The following is a 14997-nucleotide window of genomic DNA, read 5'->3' on the forward strand; positions in this document are numbered from 1 at the left end:
CATGATTGTCCAAATGCCCAAAAGATTGCTGGGAGCTCCCTCACAGGATCTCTTCCTGGTGTGCCTTGTCTGTAGGAGTTGAACACAGTTAAAACACACTGAGATGAACTTCACTGCAGACCAAGCTGTGATACTGACCCTACACAGCCCTGACTTTGGGATACTTGCCCAGTTGCTCAGAGAATCCCAGGTGGAGAGGCATTTTGCATTATTGTGAGAGTTTGCTTGTATCAGGGTAAATTACCCTCTGAGTTACAAGTAACTGGGATAGAAGTGATCTGCTGAAACTGGACTGATAAAGCTTGGATTAAGACGAATCTCACCTTCCCCACATGCAAGTTCTAAGTGTCTAGAGAGGCAATTACTTAGGCAAATAGTATTATTTTGACTTATGCCCACAAAAACTTTGAATATTTTTTTTCAATGCTGTATCAATAGTTATCTTTGCCAAAACAGGACTTTTTTGCATTTTTCAAAAAGAACTAACATTGTTAATTAATCAGCTTTTCTAACTTCCCATCAGTTTTTCTCTCTGCATGTAATGCAAATCAGAGTAGCAGTACATATTTGAAATTCTTATTATTTCAAAATTTATTGTTAATTTTTATTTCAAAATGAAAACAAAAAGTTTGTTGGGGGCTTTATGAAGTCAAATAAAAAAATGCAGAACAGTTGTTTGGGGGGAAAAAAAAAAGCTTGGTTGATGTTTCTGGACTCAGTCTAAGGTTCCTCTCCATTGGGAAAGAAAGTTTGGAGACAATTTTCCAAAGTTTCAGTATTTTATTCAACAGCTCTTTAGTAATGTCCTACTATTAGTATTTTATTGGACATTCTAGCTCAAAGACTGGTACATACACAGCAAAATTTGCAAACCATGAGCCAAAAATTCTTCTAGATTAGATTGAGTGCCACTGAAAAGACATAAGCCCTTCTTGTCAGCCGCACCACTTAACATGTGATATGACTGAAGGGGGAGGTCATGCAAATGACAGTTCTTCTAAATCAGGCATTTGAAGTTGAGGGGGCTGAGTCCAGACAATGCAGTGATGATCTGGAGTAGTGTAATGCCCAGTTACTTCCAGATTCACCAACTCAAATCTGTTTAGTAAAGGGCACAATTTTATCAAGATATCCATGGCACAGTGAACTTCTGGTATACTCATGGGAATATCTACAGTTGTATCCATTCTCCCGCAATAGAAGTTGAAAAATTATCCAGCCAACATTTAGTTTTTACCAAGTGAACCCTCATTTTTTCAGTGTTTTATAGAAATGGAGATCACCTCCAGCCCCCCCAGTCACCTCACACATTGCATGTCTATGGTTAAAAAAAAAAGGAAAAAAAGGTTTACCAATACTTAAAGGGTAAAAAAAGAGCTGGATCTCCCCTTTTCAAAATATTTGGAGGCCCGGTTCTGTGAAGGTAATTGTGTAGGAGCAGAACAGGAAAATATATGTTATTTTTATGTGGTAGTGTATGAAATGGCATTAATATTCAAGCATGACTTTAACAAACCAGACATAATTAGCATAAATGTGTGGATGATGTTAATGTCCTGTAAACTTGAATCAGGTGAAGCATGATTTTCTTTTTTTTTTTTATTTCTCTCTTAATTTTATGGTAGAATTCTTACTACTAGTACAGAAGTAATTTCTTTGCTAGTTAAAAATGAAAGCTGCTAAATCTCATCATCCTCTGATATTGAAAGGTGCAAAATAGAGCAAGAGCAACAGCTGAGTAACAGGGCTTCAGGTGCTTCAAAACCCACATTCAGGTAATTGCAGGAAGTCATTCTCCTCAGGAGAGTGAATTAATATTGACTAGTTTTGGTGGGCTTACCTTGGTGAGCTTCCAGGCACCCACCCAACCTTTCTCTCACTTACCCTCCTCAAGAGGTTGACCTCAGCTGGATACCAGGTGTCACCAAAGATGCTGAATCATCTCCTCTGAAACTGGACAGAAGAGGGAGAATATAATAAAAGGCTCATGGATCGAGATAAGGACACGGATAAATCACTTGCCAATTGCCATCATGGGCAAGACAGATTTGACTCGAGGAAAATATAATTGCCAGCATAATCAGAGTAGGATAGTGAGAAATAAAAGTCTTAAATTGCACCTTTCCCCCACACCTTCTTTCTTCTCGGGCTTAACACGGCTCCAAACATTGTCTCTGCTGCTCCTTCCTCCTCAGGGGAGGATTCCTCATACTCTTCCCCTGCTCCAGTGTGGGGACACCTCCACAAACTTCAGCAATCCTTCCAACAGCCTGCAGTTCTCCAAGACCCACTCTAGTATGGGTCCCCCATGGGCATCCCAGTCCTGGCACAAAACCTGCTTTGGCACAGGTTCTTCTCTCCGTGGGTTCACAGGTCCTGACAGGACCCTGCTCCAGCACAGGTTTCCCACAGGGTCACAGCCTTCTTCAGGCATCCACCTGGTCTGACCAGGTAATCTTGGACATACAGGTGGATTTCTGCTCCCTTGTGGACCTGATGGGCTACAGGGACACAGCTGCTTCTCTATGGTCTGCACCATGGCCTGCTAGGGAATCTCTGGTCTGACACCTCCTCTTCCTCCTTCTTCACTGACCTGGGTGTCTGCAGGGTGGTTCTGGTTATGTCTTCTCATTCCTCCCCTGGCTGCAATTGCTGTTGTACATTAATTTTTCCCTATCTTAAATCTGCTATTTCAGAGCTGCTGATGGACTTGGCCAGGGGCAGGTGCTTCTTAGAGCCTGCTGGCAATGGCTCTCTAGGACATGGGTGAAACTTCTAGAAGCTTCTCAAAGAAGCCACTTCTGCATCCCCCCCCGAAGTCTCACAAAAAAACTAAATACAACAAGATTGTGTGAGAAAATGAGACAAAGAGTGTGCTGAGATTAGGACAGGGAGAACACTCACCAACATTAGCAAAATGGGTTTGACGGAGGGGAAAAATAGTTGAATTTATTGCCAGTTAAATAGTGTTGAGTGTTGAAACAAATACAAAATTAAAGCAATATCTCCCCTCTCATTTTTCCCAGACTTTACTCTTTCATTACTGACTCCTCTACCTTTACTACCCCAAGGAATGCAGGGAGATTGGGGAATGGGGCCTGTGGTCAGTCTGTAACATTTCCAATATGGATTCTTTCTCGGGGTTGCAGTTCAGGATGAATTTGTGTAGCATAGGGTCTTCCATGGATTACAAAGGGGATATCTGATCCTTGAGGCCAACACATCAACACATAAACCCAATACACTAGTTCAGAGAGAAGGGAGAGGAAAAATTAAATTCAGGTCCATTTTACTCCTGAAGATTATAATTTTGCTCCTGCAAGTGCAGAAAAGTGTGTATGTGGCTTTTTTTCAGAGCCTGATTTTACAGTGTCCTTTAGCTCCTCAAAATGTGTATTGAATATTTATGCTGGCCTTTGAAGAAGATAGAGTGCTTTCTTTTTTTGGGTTATGTCTTTGTACCCATTTCTATGAAGTGTTATATGAGAGTCTATGAGTGTCTATGAGAGTGGTGAAATATATCATTGACCAAGAGTGAATGGAGAAAGAAACAGGAGGAAGGAAGGAAGGCAAGCAAGCTCAAAATCATTAAACATTGGGCTGTAGAATGAGCACAAAGACAGACAGTCTAGATAGAGAGGGAAACAGCATTTTGTTGCTTATTTTATTAAAAATGGCTCAATTTAATTTTTGAGCCTTTTTTTTTTCATTTAATCTTTTCGTTATTCTGTGTAAATGCTCATGAGTATTGCATTCATTTTGCAATAAATTGATATTTAACTTACAGTTGGTTACTCCTTAGAGTAAGTAGGAAATTATGGATGGAAAATCTAGATTGAATTCTAGGAAATTCAATGTGTTTTGGAATGAAGAAACGCCAAATTTCTCAGCCTACATTTTCTTTTTAAATTTACAAATGTTTTGTCAATGAGTATTCTGATTGTACACAGAAAGTACTTAAATATTATTCATTTAAGTTAGCGTTCCTTATGTTGTCTTGATTTACTTGATTTATGCCACTTGATCTCTTATTTTCCTTTCTAGATCGATTTGCAGTATTAGCAAACAATAATCTCCAAATTCTTAAGATCAATAAAAGTGAAGAAGGAGTTTACAGATGTGAAGGAAGAGTGGAAGCAAGAGGAGAAATTGACTTTCGGGACATAATTGTTATTGTGAATGGTAAGGAATAAAGTTGATGAATTGACTTCTTGCTTTGTTTGATTATTATGGTCTATTTCAACAGATATCAGCTTCTAAAAAAACCTTATTAAATTGGTTAATATAATTGTCACGTCTGTTTAGTATTGGTTTCCTATAAATGTAATTCCTTAATACTGAAAAAAAAATCTACTATACTATGGAAATAGAATTCATTACATTTCATAGCATCAGTAAATATAAATATAAAAAGTGGATCATTATTATCCATCATTTACAGAACAATAATTATTTCAAAACTTTGATTTCAGATTATAGTAGTTGAGTTCAGTCTTTTTCAGTGTTTTGTCATTTACTCTTAAAAAAACACATGATTTTTCATAATTATTCACCTTCACTGTGTAATGTACTTTATGAGCTGTCCCAAAAGTCACAGATACATTTTATTGACAGTCTTAGTTACAGATTTTTTCAAATTTTATTTTTGTGATGAATAAAATATGTGGGGAGTAACCTGAAAATTTGCATTATACATTTTATTAGTTTATAATAAATCTCTAAGTAGGAAAATCAACTAATTGAGACAAGATGGAGCATTTAACTCACCCTGTCTTAAACTCTGCACTGACCTGTTGAAAGATAACTATCTCTTCATATATTGCCTGGAAAGGACACCACTCATAAAGGGCATATTTAACTCTGCAGTCTGTTTAATGTCAGCTTTTCAGTGAAATTCTTCCACAGTATGTCTTAGGTTTGGAGCTTTAAATGCTTTGCCCTTGACTGGTCCTTTTCAGCAAACCCTGGGTTACACAAGTCATTATGAAAGGTGAAGTCACAGCTAGTTTCAGCTGAAAGAGCAGATTCTGGCACAGGTATTTCTTAGTCCACATTGTCAAGCAGCAACATCCGAGGCAGATTTCTCTAGATTGTTGTAGGTGGTACACTCTAGTGCTGCATTACCATGACTCCTGGTTATGTACAATTCCAACAGTGTATCGGGTGGCATTTAAAATGCCGAATGAGATTTTCTTCTGCCTCTATTTATGTACAGGGATATGAGTCCACCTTCTGATCACCTTTCACTTCTATCTGGTATTTATATGCAGTTGAGCTGAGAGAGTCTGTATTTAACTGAAAACATTGGGTTGCAAACAATGTTCCGTCTTCACATAATTTTTTGCTGAATTATAAAAAAAAAATGTGGTCTTTTGTATATTTAGTATGACTCCAGGCAAGAATGTTAACACTCATCTGTAAACTTCAGTCTTGGGAGGAAGAGGAGCTGCGAAATAAGTGATTATGACATGGTTGGTCATGTAGAGTGACATCAATTAAGAGCTATTTCCTGCTTCATTTATAGTAATAAATAGGTTTGCCTACATAAAGTTGAATGGATAAAACTTGATCCAAAATAGCTTTTAGAGTAATATTAAAATGCAGAAAAAAAGAAAAATTGTAGTGTTTTTTGGTGAAAAGGAAAGCCTATAAATGAACTGGATTCAAAAAAGAAAAGAAAAAAACAAAAAATAAAGAAAAGAAGGATCAGTCTGTAGGCCACCAAAAGCTACATGGCTATATTTCCACTGCATCTCCTTTCCAAAAGAGAAATAAGAAATAATACTTACTTTGGAGGATAATCTAAGCGTACAATAAAAAGAAAACATTATCAGGAAAGTATTTGTACATAAAAGTTATTAAATTTTACAGCTTTACCCTTTATTTACTCATCTTGTTATAGTCACTGTAGAATCTAAAGGAATATGCAAGATCTATATGAACTATATTTCTATAATTAGAATCACAGAATAAGGTGAATTGGAAGGGACCCACAAGGAGTATCGAGTCCAAGGAAAAAGTTGTCCTGGTTTCAACTAAACCAGGATAGAAGTATGTAAGGTATCCAAAGAAGGATAAACTGTAACAAAAGAACTTAGGGGTACTTTATGAAATCTGGCATAACATGTTCATTATAGTAGTTCATTTTTTTACATTAAAGTTTGCATATGAACAGTTTGTAAATTTACTCAAAAATAATTAGAAGTAAGACTTGGAATAAAGTTTGATATCAGGGTAATTTCTAATGTATGGAAATCCTTGGAGGGTTATAATGGGTAAGAAATTGACAACTGGATTATCTCTTAGAAATGTAATGTTTATGTTTCTTTTCTACTTGCAACACTAAAATTTTTGTAGCATTTCTTTTCTAGTCATATTTACAGTGAGGTCTGAATATCATGATTTTCTGTGGTTACAAATGGTTGATAGAGAGAATGAAAGAATTCAAGTCCCCCTGTAAATAAACTTGGGTTTTTTTCTTTTTTAAAAATTATTTTTCTTTAATGTACTACTTAGATTTACTTTTTACTCTCTGAGAAGTTCCATAAACTAAATAGTCATCCTGATCTCACTGAAATTAATAAAAGAGAGCGATTTACACAGTTATATGGGACTGAGTTTTGCCACTCTGCTTTAAGTATGAAATAAGAGAGACTTATCAGCATGTCTTCATTTTGCTTTTCCTCTTGTATCTTTACACTTTAGATCCAACCTATGTACATACAAGCATTAAAAGAAAAACAGATCTATTCCTTGAAAAAGGATGAGCAAAACTAAATTTTACTTTTCAAAAGAGAAAATAATATTTCATTTCATGGTCATTGCAGTATCTCTTGGAAGACTGAAGCACTTAAATAATGCACTGAACCAGGTCACAGTCCTGTACTTCTTAGTGGTGAACAGTGAAGAGCCTGCTACTTCTAGCAAACAATTATCTCCTCATGTTCCCAACTGTTTTCAAGGTCCAGACATTAGAATGCACTGCAAAATAGCTAAAATGCATTAAAAGCTTTCTAAGTAGCCTTGTGGGTTCTTTTTTATTGGAGATGGATAAATTCCTGTTGCACAGCAGAAGGGTTTTGTGTGCTGAGTAATGGCCCATGCAATTTCAGATAGAAAAGAAGTGATCTGTGAAACACTATGAAACACACCATTAAGAAGTGTGAAAAGTACATAAAAACACACAATTACTTATCACTGATAATTCTGGTACATGATTTTATATTAATTTGATATCTTCAAGATTAAGAAGTAAAAAGGCTTTTGAAATATTTGGTAGAAAGCTACAACAGTTGGTTTTCAAGAGTGAGTGAGAAAAATCTGGTGGAGTGCAATGGAACACTAAAAACAAATTCATTGGGGTTGTCTGTTTCATCTTTTCACTAGCAAAGAGTAAAGATAAAAAGGGTAACTGAGTCACTTTGTCATCTCACAGGATGTTCTTGCTAGCTGACCTCTATTTTGTGAATCTCTAATCTTTTTCCTTTCCTCTCACTTTCTGTGGCATTCATTCTTCTCCACATATCAACTTCCATCCAATCTGCTTGGATTGTTTTTATTTGTATATTTCATAGAATCATAGAATAGTTTGGATTGGAGGGACCTTAAAGACCATCTAGTTTCAAACCCCTGCCATGGGCAGGGACACCTGCTACACCCAGTTGCTCAGACCTCCATCCAATTTGGCCTTGAACACTTTATATTTGCTTGTTAATTAATAGAAGAAGATATGTAAACAGATGTTAAATATCAGCCTGTGAGTTTTTCTGTCTCAAATATTATTGCTATTTTTTTCAGTTGGATTGAGGCTCTTTGCGAATTGTTATGATTTTATAACAGTTATAAAATGTTATTATTTTATTATTATTAATGTTATAAATGTTATTTTTTTATAATAACTTAATCCCATCAAGAACAGAAAGTATTTTTCACTATTAGAACAAAATTAAATTCTTGGAAATACAAATAGATTGCATCCATTGGGTGCACATTGCATTGGTGCATCCATTGCATCACATTTGCTCTTTGGAAGTTGGTGATATTCCTGCATGGGAAGTATGCTGGAGCTCAGTAAAAGGAATTAAATATGCATAATCAAGACTCCTGCATACTGATCCCTCTTTAAGAAACGCTGCCTAACATCAGTACATAGTTTTATGTCTTATGTGTGTATTGTCTTATACATGTGTAACTTCAGTCATCTTAGAATATTCTGTAAGAAAACTGAAGAACTGCTGAATAAGACTTCCAAAAATTTATTCTATTTTTAAAAAATTATATATGTTCTGATAATATTTAAAATCTTGTATTTAAGAAAAGTAAAGAAATACTACTAGTAATTATTCACATGGTGACTTGATCCCTAATTGTAACCCTAAATTCCCAAACTAGCAAAGGATTCTGTATTTTAAATTTCTCAAGGAACACCTAAAATATTTTAATTTTCATTCACTGGACATAATGTTTTATTTTTCAGTTCCCCCTGCAATCATTCTGCTACAGAAATCCTTCAATGCCACAGCAGATCGAGGAGAGGCAATAACTTTGTTCTGCAGAGCCACTGGGTCACCTCCACCTGAGATCAGTTGGTACAGGTGAGTTCAGTCGAGGTCTCCACATCAGAGTACATTGTTTTAGTATGTCCTGATTTTCTATCACAGTCCATTAAGTTGTGCAACCTTAATTTCTCTACTGAATTTTAAGAGAATTTTCTGTCCATTTCTGTTCTAAATGCTAAGGCCGGATTAAGCATTAATGTGTGAACAGACTCACACAAATTCAATTGCACTCAGGTTGCCAGCAAGTGAGGTAAATGTAAAAGGTAACAAAAAAACCATATTGTCATTATTTCTTCATCTGTGAGTGGAAAATAAATAAATCCATATCTCAAAAACAGTACAAGAGCAACCTAACAACAACTTCTGCACATAAATGCACAGATATGCATTTATGCAATAAAGGTCAGCAACACTAATAAAAAAAAGGTAACACTTTCCACATTTGTAAAAATAGATTTTTACCTTAACTCTATTTAAATGAGATTCAGAAAGAGATACGAATTTAGGTACTTGTAGGACCCAGGAAAGTGTCATTGAATAAGTTTCAGTGTAACTTAATATAATTTTATTAATATAAATATAAAATACTTTGAAAATGGAATTGCTTTTAAATCTCATGTGTATTTTTTTCATTATATCACTGACATGAGCATAGTATAGCTATGTCATTTGGGAACACTTACCATGTAACATTTGTAAAAATTTAAATATCTATTTACTCTGTGTTCTTTCAATTTCAACAAAGATATGTATCAATCCTGGAATGTAAAGTATCTCAATGCTTCATACCAGTGCACATTTCTATTTTAGATCTGAATAATTTGCATCTACTTATATTATTTCAAGTGGATTAAAAGGTCATCCCATTTTCAAATAGGGCACAGAAGCAACTTCCATCAATTCTTCACCTCCTTTGGAACATTTGAACAATGTTAGATTAAGTTTCTCTCTCTTAACTGATATTTAATCTTGTTATACCATAGGTCAGTTTCAAAGTTGAATTTTTCTCTATTGCAATTTGAATGCCAGGAGATCTAAATAAATAGAATGCAAAGTTAATTCCTTAATGTGGCTTAGAATTCAAAATTTAGTAAAGAGGAGGAAAAAGAAACCCAAAATATGTATAGCTGAAATGAAAGAACTGATATTAAATTCAAATCATACTATCTTTATTTTATGTCTTTGAAGTACTTTTTAAAATGTCTGTCCTATCAGGCCAAAATTCATAAAATTGCCTAAATTCTGCTGTCCTAAATGGCTTTGGTGTATGACAATAAGCATCATGGTATATATTAACAAAGATTACATAAATTTCCACCATTTGTGGATATTTTCATTTAGAGTTGTGGGATTTTTTAATGTTTTATAAATACCATAGTACACACACAGGCCAAGTGTCTTGGAGAAACACTTATTTCTGTGTACACTGATCAGAGCCCACTGAAGGCTTTCACTGTGGTTGGACAGCCCTTGAGGAGCTAAATTTTTAAACAATTCATTAAATATGTGTTTTAAAGATTTTCCAGAAGCTTTTCAGGCTTGTGGACTGGATATTGAATCAGACGTGCAAACATCTATTCCTCTTTCAGGAACTATTTCATAATGAGGAATATTGGCTAATGTGCCTCCCTTCCCTTTTGATGTTTTTTTTCCCCCACTTTGATTTTCTTTTAATTTAATCTGATTAGGGTGTAAATTCTTGTCAGTAAAAAGAATTCTTGTTTCTTTTATTTCCTGATGCTGAGATTTTGTAAAATGATACATCAAAAAGAACATCTATCCCTGTCACAAGATATTATTATATAGATATGCAAGAAGGGGCAAAAAATGGGGAAAGAAAATTCCTTTTATTTTCAGGGAAAGCAAACAATACTAAATGATATTCCAGTCTTAAATTTCTGCATCAAATTTCTGAAATATCTGTCCTGAAATTTTCAGGGCTATTTTCACTCATGTAGTCAATTAAAAGGATTCATAATCAGCTAATCTCTTCTCCTGTCCTTGGTCTTACCTAAAAAGTATGTCAAGATAAAGACCTTGGTTTTCTACAATAGTTCAGAGATGGTTTTTTTTAAGAAATCAGACTGAGCATTGGAAATACCCGGTCAACATAATTGTTCTTGATTTTGAGAAAAATCTAGAAAGCATTGTCAGTGATTGTTAGGGAAGTTTATCTAAACTACTTTATCTAATATTAATATGCTTGTCATCCATTAAGAACCTAATTGAATATGTTTATCAGAATTAATAGCAAATTATTCCCTATTTTGTCCTGTTTAGTGTTTTTTTTGATGTTGAAAGTAAGTTGGTACTAATCTCAGTTTTATTGTGTTTCTGTTTTAATAAAGTGGAATTATGTCTTGAATTTGATAAAGTTTTAGTAGTGATTTTGTAAGGATTATAATTATTGGTCACAGCAAATTAAGGGAATTGTGTTCAGTTTTAAACACAACCTCACCTTTTATCTATGCGAGTTCTGTCATTTTATTTAATTTGTCTCAGGTTAAACATTTTTAAAATGGGCAGGTGTATTAAAGTGATTTAATGGAAGCCTGTTTTCTGAATTCACTGAATAGCTAGGTATAGCTAATAGCCTCAGAGAGATGGTGTTAGATATTCTAAGAGAAAATAATCATAGCATTTACTGATGTCTCATTACAAACATTCCGAAGTATATTCAATATCCTGGAGAGCTGTGGAAAAGTACTGATATAAAGGGTGGTAAATGATTTTTTACTTCATTCTGCTGCGGGATTTTGACTTCATGGTGTAAAAAGTATATCCATGCCTGTTAAGGTGGTTCATCAAGACTGAGGAGTTATGTTACACACATTTCCATGTTCTTCTGTCTTTGTTGCCTTTTAAAGTGGGCTCTCACACCAATTATTCACTCATTCAGTCTAATGAAGTTTCTTTATTAAGGCCTGCAGAATCTGGACCTATTTAAAGGTAGTCTTACAGTCCACTGCTATTTTAGTCAACTGAAGAGCAAATTATCTCAATTTTTACTACCCTTGTTTCTTTTGTGGTTTCCAATGTACTGGTTTTAACAGATCAACCTCAAATAGGCCATGAAAAATAACTGTACTTTTTAAATCAGATGACTCTACTATTGAAGGGACTCATATCTCTGTGTGTTGTCTGTAAGCGAGATGCTGGACAAAACAACAATCTCAAGCTTTTAGTTCTTCAAGACACTAGCTAATGTGGTGAAGTTTGAACTATTTACACTGATCATTTTTATTTCCAGGTGCTGATGATATTTAGATTTTATCAATTTAAATTGGATGCATCTGAACTAGTATCAATTTTTCTCCAAAATTCCATTAGTGCACTTATAAAAATTAGTCATTTTGAAATACCTTGTCAAGAAGAAAGGTCATCAAAGTTGAGTTGCTGCTTTATTTCATATATGTGTATATTTTGTTGATACTTCGTGGACTCAGTGTATTTAATTAATTCTCCATTGAACTGGTATTTCTGTTGAAGCTGATATTACATTAATGTAAAGCATAACCTTCAGAGAGGCAATACACTAATGGAATTAAATTAGCCAGGACTGAAAGATAACATTCCTAATGTAACTACAGGTCATGAACTGGAAATCTTTACTCGTGTGAATAGTTCTATTGAAAACATTGTTCATAGCTGCGGAGATAATTTACACTGCTGAAGCTTAGCTGAATCAATTTCCTGGTCTTTGCTGACAGGACTTAAAATTATCTTACAAAAGAAAGAATCCACTTTAAGTATACTATTCATGTTTTCCTGTTATCCAATATCAGCATCAATATGAATCTCTCTGTTCACCAGATAGTCCAGGGAAACACTCGTAATCTCATTTCCGCTGAGAAACTGCTATAGATATAATAGATACAGCAGTTCCAGGTGAAAACAGGTACCTGAAATTACTTCTAACCTTGAATGCATCCTTTTGTCTCCTAAAATAAATCACTAGGGGGTTTGTGGTTGTTTGGGATTTTGTTGTTGTTTGGGATTTTTGTTGTTGTTTGTTTCTTTGTTTGTTGTTGTGTAGTGGGTTTGGGTGGCTTTTCTGTTTCTTCTGGTTTTAGTTAGGTTTGGTTTTCTGTGAGACTATCTAATATGGAAAATTAGGCCTTTCCTGTTCTGTATAAAAGTTTCTGTGATTTTCTTTGGAAAGGAAATGAACAAGTATCATAATAATGTCTTGAATTTGGTAACTAAGTGGATTAGAGTTATTTACAAAAAAGTGTTAGTACTAAGTGCAAACTATATAATTATCAGGGTACTCCTACTAACAGTTACAATTCTCCCAAGAAAAAAGCAGTATCCACTTTTAGAGAAAATATTATTTAGGAAAATACAAAATACATGTAGTTATCATTATATGAGAATAAAATGGAAATAATTTTTGTTCAAATCTTGAAAAATTTAGTGTCTTAAACTAGGAATATTGAATAGAATAAACTGTTTGAGTAATGCCCTCTTGAAAAAGCAGCTGTGTGTAGGCCAAGGTGTTCAAATGGACTGGTCAAGCCTCAATCAGCCCTCAGAATTGCTTGCAGATTTTATTATTTCTGTACCATCTGGTTGCAACTCATTCTAACATCTGGAGACATGCCTGCTTGCTAAGTTGTGGCTAGCCAACAACAACTGAAAGGAAATAATTTGGATGGGTTCTTGATGTGCCAATAGGCTCTACGTGTATGTAATTTAAATTTTTTTATAAGTTGCTACATTGTTACTAAATGTGAACTGCAGCAGTTATACTTGAAAAATATGCTTTTAATACTTTCTCACATACAATATTTAACCAATTTCCTTATGCCCTTCCTTGAGTGTGAGCCATAGGTGAGAATCCTAGTCACAACCATTTTTCTAACATTAGTTCAATATTGAACATTTGAGAATAAAGGTATTATAGTATTTTTAATGCATTTATATTTATCTATATTTTAACCTGACAATTAAATTGTGATTTTTGAGGCTGGTGTAATAGCAGTCTCTTCCCTCAAATATTATTTTCAGCGTATTGATGCTTCTATAGCTCATTATTACTGGAACTTAGTGGCTGATTTATACTTTTTTTTTTATAATTTTTTTTTAGGAATGGTAAACTTATTGAAGAAAATGAAAAATATGTCCTGAGAGGAAGCAATACTCAACTAACAATAAGAGATATAAAAAACATTGATGCGGGTCCTTATATCTGTAATGCTAAAAACAAAGCAGGAAATGACAAAAAACAAACAGTCCTTCAAGTTTTTGGTAAGTACTGCATTATATGGTCCATCTTTCCTTTTAAAATGTAAACAGTAAGGAAATAAGCGTTAATTCACAAATTTCTGCAAGGTGCCTACTGATGCAGCAAAGTGCTTTCTGTATGATTTTACAACTTCTTTCCTCCCTATTGGCTATTTAAACCTTTACATCTGAATTTCATTTTGAAAAGGTTATCATCAGCATTTGCTTTTCTGCTATTCACATATACAGTGGAGTGTTAAATAGTTAATTCACTCTGGTTTCAATTTAAAGGTTGACTGCTTGCAAGAAAACCAAGAGGAGAATGGGGAAATTCTGAAAGGGGGGAAAGCAGGTTATCTTGACATCTAAGCAGTGAGGGTTTTTAGTTAGGCAATGCCATGCAGAGATCTTCCTAATATTTTTTTTCAATTTATCTTTCTTGACGTCTATTTTCAAGTGTACAATTGCAGATATAGTCACAAAAATGCTGTGTGTGCTGATCCTCAAAGGATAAAAGTAATAACCTCAAAACCCTTATTTCTCTTTCTATGTTCCACCACCCCAACTGTGCTAATGATTCCCTCCTTGACATAGAACTGATAATTCATTTGAAATTTTGTTGAGATATAACCTAGTGAGAGTAGGTATTCGTGAGAATGTAGAAAACATCCCTCAGAATCACTGTGCAAAAAAAGGCTGTAACTTACTTATGAAAAACCTACAAAAATGAATGTGTTGGGGTTTTTTACATTAATTATAGCTTGTATTATAGAGAAAGATAATTTCTATTTGAACAGTTAGATGCCATACTTAGGACAGAGAAAATTAATACCCAGTTAAAAAAAAATCAAATATGTAGTGTTTAACATTAATTCCTAGCTAATGCTACTAATAATTTATGAAAGTGAAAGAGTTCCAACAGGAGAGAGTAATCTGATAATTGGCATTAAAGAGGGTAGACGTTGGGTTGTATAATGTTGGCATTTGGGGTCTGGGAGCCTGAGGCTGAAGCCATGGTGTCAGGTGAACATGGCTGTGTTCACATACATCCCACTGTCTCTTGGAAAGGAGGAGCTGTGTTGTCTCCAGCTCTGTACTCCAGGATTGCCTAACCATTGGGCTGTTGTTCTGAGGTACTTGAGAGTTATTCTCCATTTCTTTTCAAATGAAAGATGAAATAAAATCTTAAATTTTATCCCAACCTCAAGAAGTA

The 14997-nt window shown here is 34.6% G+C and overlaps 1 protein-coding gene across 2 annotated transcripts in view; it reads left to right on the plus strand.

Annotated features, from left to right (window-relative positions):
* Positions 1 to 14997, plus strand: part of NCAM2 (neural cell adhesion molecule 2) — a 277680-nt gene that overhangs the window by 151698 nt on the left and 110985 nt on the right. For both annotated transcript variants that reach the window (XM_068180672.1, XM_068180671.1), the window contains exons 5-7: positions 4045 to 4182; positions 8477 to 8594; positions 13648 to 13808. In XM_068180672.1, the coding sequence (XP_068036773.1) occupies positions 4045 to 4182; positions 8477 to 8594; positions 13648 to 13808 (417 nt within the window). The remainder of the gene's footprint in view (positions 1 to 4044; positions 4183 to 8476; positions 8595 to 13647; positions 13809 to 14997) is intronic.

The sequence above is a fragment of the Anomalospiza imberbis genome, chromosome 2, assembly GCF_031753505.1.
Source record: "Anomalospiza imberbis isolate Cuckoo-Finch-1a 21T00152 chromosome 2, ASM3175350v1, whole genome shotgun sequence".
NCBI lineage: Eukaryota > Metazoa > Chordata > Aves > Passeriformes > Viduidae > Anomalospiza > Anomalospiza imberbis.